Here is an 18,788-nt window from a genome sequence, read left to right as displayed (position 1 = left end):
TACTCACGTTTATGAAAATTATTTTGGGCACAGTTAATAAACCGATAATAAAGTCTATGGAAATTTCACTTATGATAACTCACTTGTGGCCAACTAATGTACCCATGTTAGGGGTTAACTGCAATTGTACTTCATCAATTATTCATAGGAAAACATGCAAACACTTTTTATATATACATTTGTTTTGTTATTTTCACAAAGTGCCGCCAACGGTCTCCTTTTATGACAGGCTGACAACACCACCCAGAACATACGACACCTAAGTCTTCGTATTTCGCGCTGCAAGTACGTACACACCCACCATGCTGTCATCTTTCAGCAGCTCAAGGGTTGACGATACACGTCTGTCCGTAGTTTATGAGGCTATGTGCACCATATACATTTGTATATATTTATCAGAAGTAATTTTCATGTGTGTGGAAATTTAATATTTCAGCTAATATTGCAAAAAGACATTTGTTTTAAAATAATAGATTAAAAGTAGTATGTCTAATGAAAGCGGATAATTTCTTCAGTGCGGAGCTTATACACATTTTCGGTCGGGAAGATCAACAAAGTGAGGCAAAGGGAGCTTATTGAAGTTATATCACGCCTGTCACTAAAAGAAGACATTCAAAATGATGGAATTAAATCTTACACGGGTAGACTATCAACAGGTAACTACATATGAAAATATTAACCCATTTTTATCAACGTGAAATAATTTAATTGAATATCCTTGTAAGTGTTCTGTTTTCGATCACAAACGTAGGCTTGCACTACAGCGCAATAATTGCATTTTACTTCAAGGTTGGATTTTCCATATTGACAGTAACTGAGGTTGCGAAAATTCACCGGAAACAAACATTATAACTAACTGAGAATGTAATGTGATGCATTTAAAGTTTAGATTATTAGTGATGAGGACATGAATGTGTACAATCTTTTGTAACAGCCATAGATAAACACGGTAAACAAAAAGTTTGGGTAAGAGTTCTGCCCGTACCCCTCACACCAATCAAAAGCCGAAATTACAAACTAACATTCATACCTCACCCTAAAAACACATCAATAAACTAGAACAGGTATAGAAAAAATACCCAATCAATGAACATATTTCAGTGTTGAAATATTACACTGGGAAAGGAGGAAATATTTTGTGTAAAAAGAGTAGGGTACGGGTGGAACTCTTTAATTCCAGTTGATATGCTGACAAAATGTAAAACTTGTCAACCACATTGAATGAAATCTGTGTGTCTCGAAGCTTGTCAAATTGTACTTATTTAGCAATACTGTCTTCATTATCATGGGTGTCGTGGTGTATGTTCTGATATTATGCATATTTCAGGTGGGGATCACATCTCCCAAGACAATGAGGCTACTTCCAATGTCAGGAAAAACACAGAAGGTATAACAAGTTTATATTTTATGGATGACCATTGTTAAGACTTGGGTTAGGGTGGGTCTTCAGCAACCCATGCTTCTTGTGAAACGCAACTGACATTATCAGACTTTGTTGATACGTGTCATGTCCCAACTGCTCATATTGGTTCCCATGTTGTTAATCACAGGATTGCCTGTTCCAGACCTGATTAATTACAGAAACTGCTGTCATATAGCTGAAGCAAATAAACATGCTAAATATTATATATATAAGGAGTGGAGGTGACCTGTTTTGTAACAATTTGTTATATACAGTTATGTCCCTTATTCTGCTCAGGCTCAGATAGTTGTGGGTTCCAAATTCAGATTTGCCACTGTTTTTTCTCTGATCGGGAACTTTTGTAGTTTGGGTTTGTTCTTTTGAAGTAATTTAACCCAAGAAATTACTGATGTGAAGTACTCATAAAGATTTAACCACTACAACTATCATATGTTCTGTGTGTAGATTGCTGTGGCAGACCAACAAGGGGTCCTCCAGTGTTTTGGCATGAAAAAGGGAGAAATTCAGGTAAGTGATGATAGACAACAAATTAGACTAAATTAGAATTTAGAATCTGCTTGTGATCTGTATATCATGATTTAGGATATTGTTTTGTATTTAGTTGGGAAAAGAGGAGACCTTCATGTTAAATTTATTGATATTTAGGAATCATGGAATTCAAGTGCAACATATAATGTTACGTTTGAGAAACTTTGTGTCTTTTAACATAGTCTATTTTGAACACAAAATGTGGATTTTATGATCACAAGTTTACAAGTTCTACATGACTGAAACTAATCTGCAGTGCAATTTGCATTGGTAAATCAAATGTTGTCACAAGACTAAGTTTCAGGCAGGATTATGTTAATGCACTTGTGCTATTTTAAGTAAAGCATGTACATAATAAGGTCTGCTCACCATGGACTAAGTACCAGATTTGTTCTGATTTTAATCTCTGATTTCTCAGCACCAAACACGTTTCTGTTGACCTGCTGCTTGTGTGTAGCATGAGGTCATGATGTCACATAGATACACTCAGCATATGCTATAACATGGTCGCATCATGCCAAATGATTTTACAAATGAATTTCTTATCTTGTTTGGCCTTCAACATCATCAGATGATAAATCAAAGACTGGCCAGTTCAAAGGCATTTGGGTATTCATGTGGATCAACACTATGAAAAACCCAGCTTAGTCCAGATACATTCTAGCATACACACAGGCACTTGAATACCACATCAAACTATTTCACATCACGTTACCACATCACTTGTGAACAGCCGAGTGAGAATTGGTCTATAGCTATCCATGCTTGTCGTAAGAGACAACAAATGGGATTGGATGAGCAAGCTTGCTGACTTGGTTGACACATCATGTCATCCCAATTATGTATATAGATGCTCATGCTGTTGAACAGTGGATTGTATGGTCCAGACTCAAGTATGTACATACACTGTCCATATAGCTGAAATATTGCTGAGAGTGGCATCAAACAACCAACAAACAAACGAATCACTTCACCTGTCATAATTATGTTCAGAATGACATTGGGACGAAGGAGTTTCCTCAGTTATAGGGAGTCATGATGACAGTGTTTCTGAAGAATATTATTTCTTTGTTTCAGCAAGTATTTGCAACTCCTCCTGGTCCAAAGATCATCCGCCTTGAGGTTGCAGGGCCTGTGGGTGGGGTAAAGGAGAGGATATTTGTGGCATCAGGGCCAGAGGTCAGAGGTTATACAAGGAAGGGCAAAAACTTCCTGGCGTTTGATACGAACATGTCGGAACCAATACAGTCCATGTATGGTCTTTTGTTCTATTGTTCAGTATCTGATCTTGACATATTTCTGTTGAGATGTGTCTCAGACAGAAATGTTTATGCTTCATATGAAGGCAGTAAACTTTTTCACATCTGTAAACATTTTCTAACATTTTTTGATATTTTGATTAGAAAGTGGTGTCATTAGCAACAATTATATTAAACTTATATCATGGTGAAAAGAGAGCAGTTGGTGTGATCCCCACCTTAGATAGTTTGGTGGATAGAACATCTGAGGTTTCAAGTTTTTGTGGGAGTAGTGGACAGACCATAGGTTTGTCACCTTCAGCCTTTGTGGTCTGCTGCACAGAAAATCAGTGGTTTGGCTCTCTGGTCCCAAGTCTACTGCATGTAGTGGGAGCCGTGAAGGTCTCGGGGTAGAATAGGCCTTCAGCAACCCATGCTTGCCATAAAAGGCGACTGTGCATGTTGTTAGAGGCGACTAACGGGATCGGGTAGTCAAGCTCGCTGACTTGGTTGCGCAGATCAATGCTCATGCTGTTGAGCACTGGATTGTCTTGTGGAGACTCGATTATTTACAGACCGCCGCCATATAGCTGGAATATTGCTGAGTGTGGCGTAAAACTAAACTCACTCACTCACTCATGTAGTGGATGGACTATTGTTGCTTTGATCATGTTGATCTCCAACCTCCACAGAGAGCATGCACATCACTTAACAAGTGGAAATTGGAATAGTCTCAGACTTTCACTTCACTTGCTGTATTTTTCAGTGATTCCTTGAACTGTTCATTTTAAAACCATGATTACATTTCTTTGTGTCTCTTAAGAAGGCTTTGAATAGCAAAAAATGTTTCCAGCGCATTGTTATTGTTATTCAAGAATGAGGACCAACAACCTTGATCATGTTGATACCAATGTGATTTGTTGCATTGTAGGTATGTTGAAGGTTCTGATCTGTTCACGTGTGGCAACTTCATCTACAACCATTACCGTGACTGTAAGGACATCAACCACTACCTGTGTGGAGATAAGATCAATGACGTGATCACACTTCCCATGGACAAGATACCCGATGTGATCCCAATCCTAGCCTGCCAGGACCGGGTGCTTCGATCACTTCAGGTACTGGAACAAGCAGTGAGTTTAGTTTTACGCCACACTCAGCAATATTCCAGCTACATGGCGGCAGTAAATAATCGAGTCTTGACCAGACAGTCCATTGATCAGCAGCATAAACATTGATCTGTGCAACTGAGAACCAATGTGTGTCAAACAAATCAGCGAGTCTGACCACCTGATCCCACTAGTTGCCTCTTATGACATGCATGGGTTACTGAAGATCAATTCTAATCTGGACCTTCATGGTGTGTTAAACCTATCTTCATTGCACAGGTTAGAGATCAGACAGGCCAGATTTGTCAGAAGGCATAGTTGAATTGTTGACCATGTTTGGCAGCTGGAGTGTTTCCAGGGTTTCAGTCCAACCCATCACTGATGCACTTGAGCAAGTGACAGTTTGGAATATGCTTCCAACATACATGAAGGTGTACCCGGTGCACTGATATTGTGATATTACTGCTAACCCTCCAGGGCCTCGAAGAGAGTTTGGGTTGAATTCACTCAGAATTCACTTTGCTGTCACTTTGTCTTTGGTCATTGCTTAATGCCACAATCAGTAATATTGAAGCTATGTGATGGTGGTCTGTAAATGATCAAACCTGGATTAGACAATTCAGTGATCAACAACATGAGCATCGACCTATGCAAATGGGATACAGTGACATGTCAGGGAGCCTGACCACCCAATCCCTTTAGTTGCCACTTACGACAAGTATAAGGGTTACTGAAGACCAATTCTAACTCGGATCTTCTTGGAATGGGTGGTCAGACTGGTCGATGCCATCGTATTCCATATATTGATGCTCAGTCTGGACCAGGCAGATCAGTGGTGGTCATCCTGAGGATCAGTCTACGCATCACATAGATATGATCACATGCATCAAGTAATGCTCCACCCAATCCCAATAATTGCCTTGTTCAACCAACAGTGGAGACCAGTTCTAACCTTGATCTTCCCTGCCATTATTTTTCTTACAGTTGATAACTAAGCTGCATTATGAATCGTGTGTGATTCTTTATGATAATGTTCTGCAGCATTCAGAGTTGCTGTATGAGGTGGAGGTGCCGGGTCCGCCTGTTGTGTTAGAGCTGTACGGGAATGATGCAGGTGAGTGGAATCTAGCAGTGGCCAAGCACACAAGAGAAGACAGAATTTACTGCAGTTTATGGTTAAAGAGGCCAAGGTCTGTGAAGCAGACTGTTCAGTGATTCAGTTTGTTCATACCCTGCATGTTGGTGAACCATAATCTTCCTCTAATTACCCTGTTAAAATCTGATGTTTCTGTCAGAGACTGCTGGTTGTAGATGTAGATGTGTCCTAGCGTATACATGGTTCATCAGTGATGCTTCAAGTCACGGGTTTGTGATTATGCACCTGGGACATTGCTGTGTTGTGAGCCAGCACACACTAAATCTGTCACTTTTTTTGGAGAGGTGAGAACTTCTAAGGTGATTGGTATATTCATCCTCTTGTTTTATTTACTATTTAATTGATTTTACAGGTGATGATGGTAACGAGATTCTGTTTGGTACGTCAGATGGTAGAGTGGGTCTTGTGCAGATCGGCACGTGAGTTGTCTTCTACATCCCCCAGGTTCATCTTGTATGAGAGATGGGAGAAAACCTTTTGTGTTTTAACTTAAGCTATTGTAATGTGAGCATGTTTTTGTGACCTACGTGTGTTGTAATCTATGTACGTCATAATATGAGAGTATTGTTGTAATTCATGCATGTTGTTGTAGTGTAAGCATATGATAATAGTGCCTCCTGTTGCAGCCTGGCCCCTACTCACAGATGGGAGCTGCCCAATGAAAAGAAGAATGGAGGTAGGTCATCGTCATGAGGTCAGATATGTGCCCAGTTTCATTGGTCGTTACTTGTTGTGTACAACTGTTCGAAAATATTTTATTTTTGCTTTTGCTGTTGTGTTACAAATACAAATAGTATGTTTTGTTCCGGACATGTTATATGTGACTGTTGTGTACACAGGTGTGTTGAGTCTGGCCAACTACGACATCACTGCAGATGGTGTGCTAGACCTCCTAGTAGGCAGAGACGATGGCCTTGTGGAGGTGTACAGCTTTGACGAGGCTGAGGAACCTATCTTTAGATACAGCCATGTAAGCCGTGTTCAGAATCTTGTAGCTGACAGTCACATTCATCTCCTGATCACTGTTTCATAGTCAACATATGGTTGTTGTGAGTCATCCATGTCAAGAAACTTTTAGATGTCTGTCATCTTCATCACTGTTGCACAGTCCACCATGTCAGTGGTGTTAGAGTAGCCTAGTGGTTAAAGCGTTCGCTTGTCACACTGAAGACCCGGGTTTGATTCACACAAGGATACAATGTATGAATCCCATTTCTGGTGACTCCTGCAATGATATTACTGGAATATTGCTAAAAGCAGAATAAAACCCCATTCACTCACTCACAGGGTGAAAGCAAGGACTAATCGACAAACTTTGTCTTTGAGGGTCATCCACGTTAACTCACCTCTCCTGACTCACAGCCAACTTCTACATTCACTTTGAGTATGATTCTCGTTGAAAGTTCAGCAGCTTTGAGAGCAGGCTAAATACTCTGAGCCAGCAGACCAACTTGATGATCAGGTATTGTAGTATGTGTTGAACTATTTCAGACGTGCAGTGAGAGCGTCACATCGGTACAAGGCGGCGTGGTCACAACTCCAGGCTATGATGAGATCGTCTGCTCCACATATGCTGGCAAGTATTTTACCATTGCTTCATACAAAACAAACCCAGGATGTTTTAGAATCACAACATCTGGATTTAAGATTTATGTTTTGTTAGTTCAACATTTCTTCCAACCTTCTCCCTTCTTTTACCAAATGATTTCCATTTTTTTGACTTTACAGGCTTTTAAAACTTTTTGTACTGAAATATTGCTGTGAGGCAAATATTATATATCTATTGCTTCATTTGTCTGGCATGGTTACGAAGTCTGTGGTGTATTGTCATTGTGTATGTGGTAGGTAGGATAAGCTATGCTCCTATTCCATTCATAAACGCAAGAGAAACCGTTACCATGGTTACAGGCTGGCTGTTTTCCCTCACGTCGGCACCATTTCACAAAGAAACAGGAAAAGATACGATGACATTTACTTCCGAAGGAAAGGAAAAAATTGTGTCCCTGAGGTAACAATGTTATGACCTTGGAGCCATGGATGTTCGTTGCTTATGTATCCGTCCTAACTGCATGCTTTAGTTACAGAAATGACAGTAAATGTTGAGGCATGATTTCTGTCACCATGGGAACTGCATGTTTTTAGAAATATGGACAGATGTTCAGCTTGCTTTTTCATAGCATCTAAATTCTTGTATGTCATATGTAAGATGTGGTTTGCAAAAGGTTTTTGAAAATGTTTTATCATTTTTCAATTTTCATCCACATTTTACTATTGTTTGTTTGTTTTTTCTCTAAATTTCACTTTGGATAGATTTTGTATGTACATGGAAGTAAACTAAGTATGGTGTACAAGTAAGATGCAGATATATGATATTCATGAAACGGACAGACAACCACTTTTTTTGTGAAAGGGACTGTTAGGTGGTCTAGTGGTTACTGTGTTTGCTGAGTTCTATTCCATTTGTGATGCTCATATCCAGTGTCCTCCACCTTGATAATACTGGAATGACCCTGTCTGCAATGTTTTTTGGTGTGAGCTAAGCATGTACATTTCCCATATAGACCACAGGAATTTCAGTACATGAATTATGATGAGTCTGTTTTGTTATGATAAGTTAAATGATAATAAGCTAGTTGTCTAGGCTTCATTTTGCTCAGAGCAGAATTGAAGATAATTTGTCAGTGCTCTTTTGAAGTGTAGTGTATCTATGGTATTTTTGTGTAGGAGTATATCAAGGTATGTTAAAGGTCACATGCAACGTAAAACACAACTTTGCAGATTCTGATGCCTTTCGGTATGCATTTACCAAAAGAAATCATAAAAAATGCCAATCCAACCTATAAAGTTGAAAAAAACGCGATGAAAAAAAGCCCCCGAAATCGGAGTTCAACTAAATCCACTAAATTCCCCCCAGCGCTGGGGGAAAAATTGGTTCCAACATATGTGCTGCGCTGCGCCCGTGACGCATGCGCAGTGAATAGGTTCGTGGAGCTTGAAACAGTATGCATGCCCAGCGTCTGAGGTTGTGAGCAGTAGTCTAATCTTGGTTGTGTACACAAACAAGTAAATAATCTACTCGTTACGTAAAAAACTGATAACTTGCCGGTGGGGTAACCTAGTGCTTGAAGTGTTCACACCTCAGACAGAAGACCCAGGTTCGATTGCCCTCATGGGTGAATCGTGAGAAGCCCATTTCTGATGTCCTCCACTGTGATATTGCTGGAATAATGCTAAAAGCAGTGTCAAAATTTAACTCACACTCTCACCAATATTGATGATCATTAATGATTTTTCTCTTCAGCGATGAAAAATTACCAGTATATTTAGCCACCTGAATCAGTTGGTTCGGAACCTATGTCTATCATCCATTATCACATGTGTAACTTGTAAACTTCAGGTAATAAGGGGAGATTCCTTTAACACACTTGGTCTACCCTGTCACGCTTCCTTCACTTACATCAAGATAGATGGGATGCATGTAGGAATGTCAGATTGAAGGTCATTATTTTGTTAGTAGCACATAATCTTTCATTGTTTTTGTTCAGATTATTTTTAATTAATCATTGGAATTTTTTTTTTTAAATTTCAAAAATTTCTATGAACAACATTTGATTGATGTGTATTGCTACACATTTGTCTGACAGGCTACACACATATGGGCATGGTGCTTGTTAGTCCAGTGCACTAATTTGTATAACATGTGGCAGTTATAACGCCAGCATATTGCATATTGTGCAGGTTGGGTGTTCGGTCTGACCTCTGAACCCCTGCTCAGAGAGATGGGTGCCCGAGAGGTAGTCATCGGGGAGGCAGCCGCCACCAAACTCTCCCACCTCAAGTATGTCTGCTCCTTGAGCACAGAGTGCAGATAGAGTAGTCTCCCTTGACTAACTTCCTCCACCCCAGTGTGAAGCATCTTCTCCTAACCTTGCTTACTGATCTCTCTGCTTTTTGCAGCCTGTCTGTCATGGTTACATCTACTGTTATTAATATCTGACTGGCACAGTAACTGCCATTGTGGGGCAGAAATCACTTTCTAACAATAAAATTTACATGTATTTAATTGCACCTCTATATAACCTGTAGCATGTTTTGAGAGCTAGTTTTGTTCTTTTTCAGGTGTTGTTTTGGTATATTCTCATATCTCCTCTCTTAAATTTTGTATGACACAAAGACAGAGCTATTCCATCTCCTACACCCTGTACACCCATACCATAGTGTTCACTGAGGGATGCTTGCACTTTATTATTGCTTAAAGTTTGCACAAGACATAGACATATACACTCTTTCACACACATTTTTCTTGTTAACGTTACTTTATTTATAGCTCATCAACATCAAAGATCCGTTTAAACTTATATCATTGCCATTAGGTAGTCCATACACCCATCCTTGCTATATATGTTTTTAATTCTTGTCCAACTGGGCCTGCCACTATCAAAGGATATCAGAATCACTCAATGACTGATTGGCCTTGTTATCATGATCATAGAAGTAATATAGTTTTGATATGTTTGACACTGTTGTAGAATAGGAGCACCTGCACTGCTCTGTTTTATCTGAGACACACAGGCATTTTTGGATGTCTCTGTTCTGTTCTGTATCTTTGTATCACACGCATGCACTGTTTTGTATCTCAGAGACACCCTTGCACTGTTGGATGTCTCTATCACACACCTGCACTGTTGGATGTCTCAATATCACATACCTGTCCTGTTGTATATATATCTGTATTGCACACATGCACTAATGGATGTCTCTACATCACATACCTGCCCTGTTGTATATATCTGTATCACACACCTGCACTGTTGGATGTCTTTTCTTCAGAAATGAAGTGGACAACCTGCAGCAGAAGGTTTTGGATGAGAGAGAGAAGTACCAGCAGACGGCCTTCTCCAAGGATGCTGTGTCTGCTGTTCCCATCTTCAGCATCAATGACAAATTTGTCCTCAACTGTGAGGATGCCAGCTACTCCCTCAGCCTAGAGCTACAAATGCCCATAGACAACGTGCTGCTGCAGGTAAGAGCTTCTGCATCATTGTGGGATATCCCATCATGCTCATGTCATTGTTGTTTTCACACTCCATACTGATATCAGTTTCAGTTCCTGAAAGAGTATGTCATGTATGAATATGAATTTAACCCTTACCTAAATGTTTGTGCATTTATGGTCATAAAATCAAACTTGCCACCAGATATAGATGAATCAAGTATCTAAAAAATCAATTATCTAAAATAATATAAAAGGGAAACCAAATATTTGCCAGTTGCTATAGGAACAGCATAATAGAGAGTGAATACAAAATTGTAGTAATACTATGAATAATTTGGGAAGCCTCATCAGTATGTTTTTCATCTTGTGTGATTTGTTTCCACATATCACTGACGCAAGAAAACTCATTGTCCTGGCCCATTTTAATGTTGACAGAGTGACGTACCGATTGACCTACTGGATGTTGAGAAGAACTCTGCAGTGGTCAGCTACAGTGCCTGTAATCCTGAGGTCAGTGTCCTGCACAAACCTGTTCCTTTCTTTGATAACAGCAGAGTAGCAAACATCTGAGAAATGGAGCACATGACCTTGCTTCACACAACTCACTCATGTCCAGAAGTTATTTTAGAAGAAAGTATCCTGTAAGTCAAGAATCAGGTGGCATGGCTGTAACGTCTCAACCTCCAGTTCACCATTGTTTCATTAGCTTGATCACACTTTTACAGTTTACAGGCATAGTTTCCTACAACCTGTACCTAGCCATGTTTCCATCACTGATAATGTTAAATACCAACACAGTATTCTATTTGAAAGTATGAACAAAATCATTTACACCATGAAACAAATGAAATTTTAGATCTTGCTATGTTTACCATACATTTTCTTCCAGGAAGGTAACTTTCTGTTGGCAACATACAGATGTCAGGCCAACACGACTCGTCTGGAGTTGAAGGTCAGGTCAATCGAAGGCCAACATGGAACTCTGCAGGCGTACATCACACCTCGTATCCAACCCAAGACGTGCCAGGTGAAGCAGTATCCAATCAAACCCCTCTCCCTCCATCAGCGGACACACGTGTTTGACAGCAGTCGGTAAGTGTGGGTCGATGTACTACATGCTTTAAGGAATGATCGGTAAGATATATGGCATACTGTATGAGGGGAACTCAAGATATATCTCATACTTTCGGATGGAATCACAAGATATGTCACATACATATTGAGGGTGTTACAAGATATGTCACATGCTTTAGGGAAGGATCATTTTCTTTGTACACTGGGGGTCATGTGCACTGTCATATTCTGAAAATATCAAAATATGATTGGTCATTTCCAATCTTATTGTTACAGGCCACACAACAGTCTGACATTGTCAGGGCAGTTCAGTCTTGCAGAGATACACTCCTGGGTGTGCTTCTGTCTGCCAGAACTGCCTGACCGTACACCTGCCGGCGACAATGTCACCTTCCACTTCGTCTCCACCTTCCTCGGCACACAGCTGGAGTGTTCATACAGGTAGGTGTGCTACACTGTGCAATGTACCATACATCTACAAAGTAGAGAGTTCAGAGGCCCGTTCTTTCTAACAATGTGTGGTTTGTGTCCTACATTTGACCAAAGAACTGCCCAAAAGCATGTTGTGGTGATCAATGAATTGCCTGGTTGTATGTCATACTGCAGACTGTGTGTTTGCTCTTTGTGTCAGTCTGGCCTAGTTAGTAAAAAGGATTGTTGGATACAGCAGGAATCTTGCCAATTGTGACATAAAATAACATTTATTGTAAATCAAAAGTCACTGTGTTCTTTAGTCTGAAAAGGTTTATATGATTATCTACCAAAAGTACCTGTGTAAATAAAACCTGAGGTAAACATGCTTCTGTTTTTAGTGGTGAATTACTGTTGTCTTGGTGTTTTGGGGATGTAAATGGGATATGGAGCAAAAGTGTGCGTGCATGATACAAAGGTGTGAGATACATGTCCTATTGCTTGCAGGAAGGGAGAGGCTGTGTTCAGATCTGACAACATTTCTACCATTTCAATCCTGAAGGATGTGCTATCTAAAGAAGCCACCAAGAAGAAGATCAGACTAGACATTACATATGGTGTGTATCCCCCAGTACAGGTGGTCAGTCAGGCTAGACATTACGTATGGTGTGTATCTCCCAGTACAGGTGGTCAGTCAGGCTAGACATCACATATGGTGTGTATCCCCTAGTACAGGTGGCCAATCAGGCTAGACATTACATATGGTGTGTATCTCCCAGTACAGGTGGTCAGTCAGGCTAGACATTATATATGGTGTGTATCTCCCAGTACTGGTGGTCAGTCAGACTAGACATTACATATGGTGTGTATCTCCCAGTATAGGTGGTCAGTCAGGCTAGACATTACATATGGTGTGTATCACCCTGTACAGGTGGTCAGTCAGGCTAGACATTACATATGGTGTGTATCCCCCAGTACAGGTGGTCAGTCAGGCTAGACATTACATATGGTGTGTATCTCCCAGTACAGGTGGTCAGTCAGGCTAGACATTACATATGGTGTGTATCCCCCAGTACAGGTGGTCAGTCAGGCTAGACATTACATATGGTGTGTATCCCCCAGTACAGGTGGTCAGTCAGACTAGACATTGTATATGGTGTGTATCTCCCAGTACAGGTGGTCAGTCAGGCTAGACATTACATATGGTTTGTATCTCCCAGTACAGGTGGTCAGTCAGGATAGACATTATATATGGTGTGTATCCCCCAGTATAGGTGGTCAGTCAGGCTAGACATTATATTATGATGTGTATCCCCAAGTATAGGTGGCCAATCAGGCGAGACATTACATATGGTGTGTATCCCCCAGTACAGGTGGTCAGTCAGGCTAGACATTACATATGGTGTGTATCCCCCAGTACAGGTGGTCAGTCAGACTAGACATTGTATATGGTGTGTATCTCCCAGTACAGGTGGTCAGTCAGGCTAGACATTACATATGGTTTGTATCTCCCAGTACAGGTGGTCAGTCAGGATAGACATTACATATGGTGCGTATCCCCCAGTATAGGTGGTCAGTCAGGCTAGACATTATATTATGATGTGTATCCCCAAGTATAGGTGGCCAATCAGGCGAGACATTACATATGGTGTGTATCTCCCAATACAGGTGGTCAGTCAGGCTAGACATTGCATATCGTATCTCCGAGTATAGGTGGTTAATCAGGCGAGACATTACATATGCTGTTTATCTTCCAGTATAGATAGTCAATCAGACTAGACATTACATATGTTGTGTGTCTCCCAGCACAGGTAGTCAGTCAAGCTTGATATTACATGTTGTGTGTCTCCCATTATAGGTGGTCAGTCAGGCTAGACATTACATATGGTGTGTATCCCCCAGTACAGGTGGTCAGTCAGGCTAGACATTGTATATGGTGTGTATCTCCCAGTACAGGTGGTCAGTCAGGCTAGACATTACATATGGTTTGTATCTCCCAGTACAGGTGGTCAGTCAGGATAGACATTACATATGGTGCGTATCCCCCAGTATAGGTGGTCAGTCAGGCTAGACATTATATTATGATGTGTATCCCCAAGTATAGGTGGCCAATCAGGCTAGACATTACATATGGTGTGTATCTCCCAGTACAGGTGGTCAGTCAGGCTAGACATTGCATATCGTATCTCCGAGTATAGGTGGTTAATCAGGCGAGACATTACATATGCTGTTTATCTTCCAGTATAGATAGTCAATCAGACTAGACATTACATATGTTGTGTGTCTCCCAGCACAGGTAGTCAGTCAAGCTTGATATTACATGTTGTGTGTCTCCCATTATAGGTGGTCAGTCAGGCTAGACAATACATATGGTGTGTATCTTCCAGTATAGATAGTCAGTCAGGCTAGACATTACATATGGTGTGTATTTCCGAGCACAGGTGGTCAATCAAGCTTGAGATTACATATGTTGTGTATGTCCCAGTAGTCAATCAGGCTAGACATTACATATGGTGTGTATCTCCCAGCATAGGTGGTCAATCAAGCTTGACATTATATATGTTGTGTATCTTCCAGCAGATGGTCAGTCAGTCTAGACATTACATATGGTGTGTATCTCCCAGCATAGGTGGTCAATCAAGCTTGACATTATATATGTTGTGTATCTTCCAGCAGATGGTCAGTAAGTCTAGACATTACATATGGTGTGTATCTCCCAGCATAGGTGGTCAATCAAGCTTGACATTATATATGTTGTGTATCTTCCAGCAGATGGTCAGTCAGTCTAGACATTACATATGGTGCGTATCTCCCAGCATAGGTGGTCAATCAAGCTTGACATTATATATGTTGTGTATCTTCCAGCAGATGGTCAGTCAGTCTAGACATTACATATGGTGTGTATCTCCCAGCATAGGTGGTCAATCAAGCTTGACATTATATATGTTGTGTATCTTCCAGCAGATGGTCAGTCAGTTTAGACATTACATATGGTGCGTATCTCCCAGCATAGGTGGTCAATCAAGCTTGACATTATATATGTTGTGTATCTTCCAGCAGATGGTCAGTCAGTCTAGACATTACATATGGTGTGTATCTCCCAGCATAGGTGGTCAATCAAGCTTGACATTATATATGTTGTGTATCTTCCAGCAGATGGTCAGTCAGTCTAGACATTACATATGATGTGTATCTCCCAGCATAGGTGGTCAATCAAGCTTGACATTATATATGTTGTGTATCTCCCAGCAGATAGGCCCTGTGAAGTTCCCAGGTTAGAATAGGCCTTCAGCAACCCATGCTTGCCATAAATGGCGACTATGCTTGTCGTAAGAGGCCACTAACGGGATTGGGTGGTCAGGCTCACTGACTTGGTTGACACATGTCATCAGTTCCCAAATGCACAGATTAATGCTCATGTCGTTGATCACTGGATTGTCTGGTCCAGACTCGATTATTTACAGACTGCCGCCATGTAGCTGGAATATTGCCGAGTGCAGGGTAAATCTAAACTCACTCACTCACTCACATATGGTGCGTATGTATCTCCCAGCATAGGCGGTCAATCAGGCTAAGTGTTTCTGGCATGTTGTCCTGGCATGAGGAGCCAGTGAGACAAGATGTACATGGCATGTCTGGTGTTGCAGATGTGAACGACGAGTCAATTCCCCACACTCTGTCCCTCATACACCCCAGACTGGAACATCAACTTCTGCTTGCAAAGAAAGTTCAGCTTGTTGATGCACTCAAGGTAGGTAACTCATGAAACAAAGGGAGATCACCCTATTATTTATTATAAGTCCAGATAAACGATCACAGTAACGTTTGGTTTGGAGTACAAGTAAAATAAATAACAAGTCGATAATACCGTAAATATCTGTGTATGGTTAATACCATTTGAACTGACCAGTCCCCAAATCAGTGGCAGGACAAATCAGTCTCGTGAAATGTGTCAGTGACAGTTCTCCAGTATTCATAATTGTAGGAACTGGCTGTCCACGAAAGCGACACAAGTTTCCTGTCGGCGGAGTATCAGCAGATACTGAAAGAGGCTGACCAGTTGGAGATCGAGTACAAGAAACAGCCATGTCACCTGGAGAGGCTCTATGGTAGGTTCATGTGGTGAGATGGTGGACATACCTATGTGTGTGTGAGTGTTTGTGTATGTGTGTCTGAAATTTGAGATCCAGAACATTGATCAGTGATGAAAGACATACTGCTGTCTCCTGTGCATAATGAAATCATGTATTGAAATAGTTCACATAATTATGTTTGAAGACGTATATTCAAGATCATAGTTCTCATGATTTTTTTTTTCATCTGAGGTTTGATGTGAAGAGATATTGATCAGTTGAGGTTGGATATGATGAGTTTGGGTGTGTTGATTTTTAATCTTTTGATACTTTTGTATATTTCCAGGAATGATCACAGACCTGTACATCGATAAGTTCAAGTTTAAAGGTCAGAATGTGAAAGGCAAGGTCCCAGCCCTTCTGGAAGTGCTTGACACGTACGACCTTGAAGGCCTTGTGCAGTTCTTTGAAAACTCTGCATGATCCCTGTTTGGAACTGAAAGGAAACTTGAATGACACTTAAACTGAGGACAAATGCCCAGGGCCCAGTAGTGCTGGAACAGACAAGACAGATCTGACATCTCAGTAACATGTGACTCTCCACACTCTGCCTGAATTCTCAACTTGTATTGTCAACTATTCTGCATCATTCATTTCTTGTTGTGTACTTTTGTCTGCAGCACCATCTTGGATGGATCGTTAGATGTGTATTCCATGTTTGTGTCATGAGGAAATATTTGTAAAACATTCGTGGATAAAATATTGGGTGTGTCCAATCTTTTTGCAGCGTACCTGTTATGGATTACTGAAACATTACACTGAAGATAATTATTTGACATTGTTTTAGTTAAACTCATATTGTTTCCAGAATAGTATAATAGGTAGCTGTTGTGTGTTTTGAGTTCTTTCAGGGCTACAACACAATATGAGCGATATCTCAGGAGTGAGTGAGTGAGTGAGTGAGCTACCGTTTAGACTCACATTGGCTATATTTTGTCCATACTCTGACTAAGATCTCTCAGGAGGATGAGACACCACAGCTAAACTCCGTGTAAACTACATGCAAGGAGCACCAAATTTTAGATGGTTACAACCATGATCCTAACACCTACAAAATGTGTTGATGGTGTGTCTTTACATAATCTTTAATCAACAAGTATATAGACTTTGATGACAAAGTGAACTTTCATTAGTTGTTTTTGCGAGTAAACATTATTCAGGTATGTGTTTCAATTGTTATATACAATACCTCAATACAACTATCAATGTCCGTCCGTGAAGTGCCTGTACCTGGAAGTGTGTACAGCTGCAGTCTATATGCAGCAATATTTAAATACATTCCGTCCCTTTGTTTTGTCCCTGGAAATGTGAGTTGTGTGACATGAGGAGTACTAGCTCTGTGTTTGCTCTGTGAAACTATTGTGGAGCGTGGCTTGTACCTACTTGTAATTCAGACACAGGTATTGTTGGCTCCCCTTATTTCAGGCAAGATGCATAATACACTTAAGGCCACAGTAGATAACTATTTGTGTTTTAGATTGATTTACCCAAATTGAGTGAGTTTGTGAGTGAGTGAGTAACACAGTTGAAATATAGATAGTAAATGCATTTTTCTCATACGTTTTTTATTTCATTTTTTTCCATTATTATGGGGGAGGGGGGCATGTATTCACTTCGAACTTTGTCATAAACATGTTTCCTGATTAAATCTGTACTAACTAATGAGTTTCTTCAGGACCATGATAGTGTAATATTTTAAATGATTTGTTACAAACAATGAGCTGCATCACAATTCTTGAAGAATTTTTAAACAAGTAAGCCACCTTTCTGACAAGCAGATTACTTTATTGTATAGGCTTACGATATTTGTAAGTACAGACTTACAATGTGAGCTGAGCATGTGAGACTGTGTTTGAATGGTGATGTTGTGATACCTCCGTGTGAAGTTAGTGGACATTTTTAATGTTGCTGATATCACATCTGTGATAAGTCCAAATTACTTGAGTCAATAAACTCGATATAATGTTTTCCGATTGTCAGTTCTTTATGTGTCAAGACAATTTCAGGATATGTTCAGGCCAGCCTTGATCGGGTCCTTCCTGTACACTGTATGCCCGCCCTTGCTGAGACGAGATGCTGGCAGTGGCATCTTTGCACATGTGGCATTGGAGCTGTATTATTTCTCATTGTATTGGCCACAGAATAAACACTTCTTTATGCATTAAATAGCCCATCTGAAGAGACAGAGGTGGTGCCTTGAGCTGTTTTTTCTGGTTTTGATCGGCCCCACCTTTAACAGGTTTAGTTGTGCAGCAGAACACACAGATTCTCAGTGGTCCTGACAGAGCACTGTCCTAGAGTGTCAGGTTAGGGGGTGGTATTTATAAAAGAACTTAAGTCTGGGCTTAAGAAAAATCTTAGTTTCTTTATGACAATCCCGTGACCAACAACATGAGCATCGATCTGCGCAATTGGGAATAGATGACATGTGTCAACCAAGTCAGCAAGCCTGACCACCCGATCCCTTTAGTCGCCTCTTACGACAAGCACAGTCGCCTTTTATGGCAAGCATGGGTTACTGAAGGCCTATTCTACCCCGGTGACCACGTCTTTGATGGTGGCCATGGACTTGTAGTGTGTTACTGCAGTTTCAATGTGGCTGGTAGATAAACTCAGGCAAGTGCAAAGCGGGTTTGGAGTTTGGGTTGGTGCAAGGATGTGCACCCCGCCTTTTGTCCAGAGAGTTTATTAAATGGCCATAGAAACCATCACAGATAAGC

At 40.6% G+C, this 18,788-nt stretch overlaps 1 protein-coding gene across 2 annotated transcripts; it reads left to right on the top strand.

The window, feature by feature from the left end:
- The first annotated feature begins 516 nt into the window (after positions 1–516).
- LOC137273960 (Bardet-Biedl syndrome 7 protein homolog) lies at positions 517–18,036 on the top strand. 2 transcript variants are annotated; one of them, XM_067806887.1, is made up of 19 exons: positions 517–656; positions 1,328–1,387; positions 1,868–1,930; positions 3,029–3,204; positions 4,121–4,307; positions 5,340–5,412; positions 5,807–5,873; positions 6,081–6,130; positions 6,294–6,424; positions 6,946–7,030; positions 9,193–9,292; positions 10,285–10,477; positions 10,886–10,960; positions 11,340–11,542; positions 11,801–11,965; positions 12,443–12,552; positions 15,583–15,686; positions 15,921–16,044; positions 16,355–18,036. In XM_067806887.1, the coding sequence occupies exons 1-19, from the start codon at positions 618–620 to the stop codon at positions 16,489–16,491; spliced, it is 2,142 nt and encodes a 713-aa protein (XP_067662988.1). In that variant the 5' UTR covers positions 517–617; the 3' UTR covers positions 16,492–18,036. The 2 variants fall into 2 exon arrangements, with proteins under 2 accessions (XP_067662988.1, XP_067662989.1); XM_067806888.1 differs by lacking the exon at positions 9,193–9,292 and adding an exon at positions 7,363–7,462 and having other exon boundaries at positions 520–656.
- The last annotated feature ends 752 nt before the right edge of the window (positions 18,037–18,788 follow it).

The sequence above is a fragment of the Haliotis asinina genome, chromosome 2 (genome assembly GCF_037392515.1).
Source record: "Haliotis asinina isolate JCU_RB_2024 chromosome 2, JCU_Hal_asi_v2, whole genome shotgun sequence".
Taxonomy (NCBI): Eukaryota; Metazoa; Mollusca; class Gastropoda; order Lepetellida; family Haliotidae; genus Haliotis; species Haliotis asinina.
Note: the sequence above shows the minus strand (reverse complement) of the source record. Positions and strands in the feature narration are given on the sequence as shown.

Coding starts and splice junctions, on each gene's coding strand:
- LOC137273960 (XM_067806887.1), top strand. CDS start 618: ATGATGGAATTAAATCTTACACGGGTAGACTATCAACAG. Junction 5,413..5,806: donor GCTGTACGGGAATGATGCAG/GTGAGTGGAATC, acceptor TTGATTTTACAG/GTGATGATGGTAACGAGATT. Junction 5,874..6,080: donor GGTCTTGTGCAGATCGGCAC/GTGAGTTGTCTT, acceptor CTCCTGTTGCAG/CCTGGCCCCTACTCACAGAT.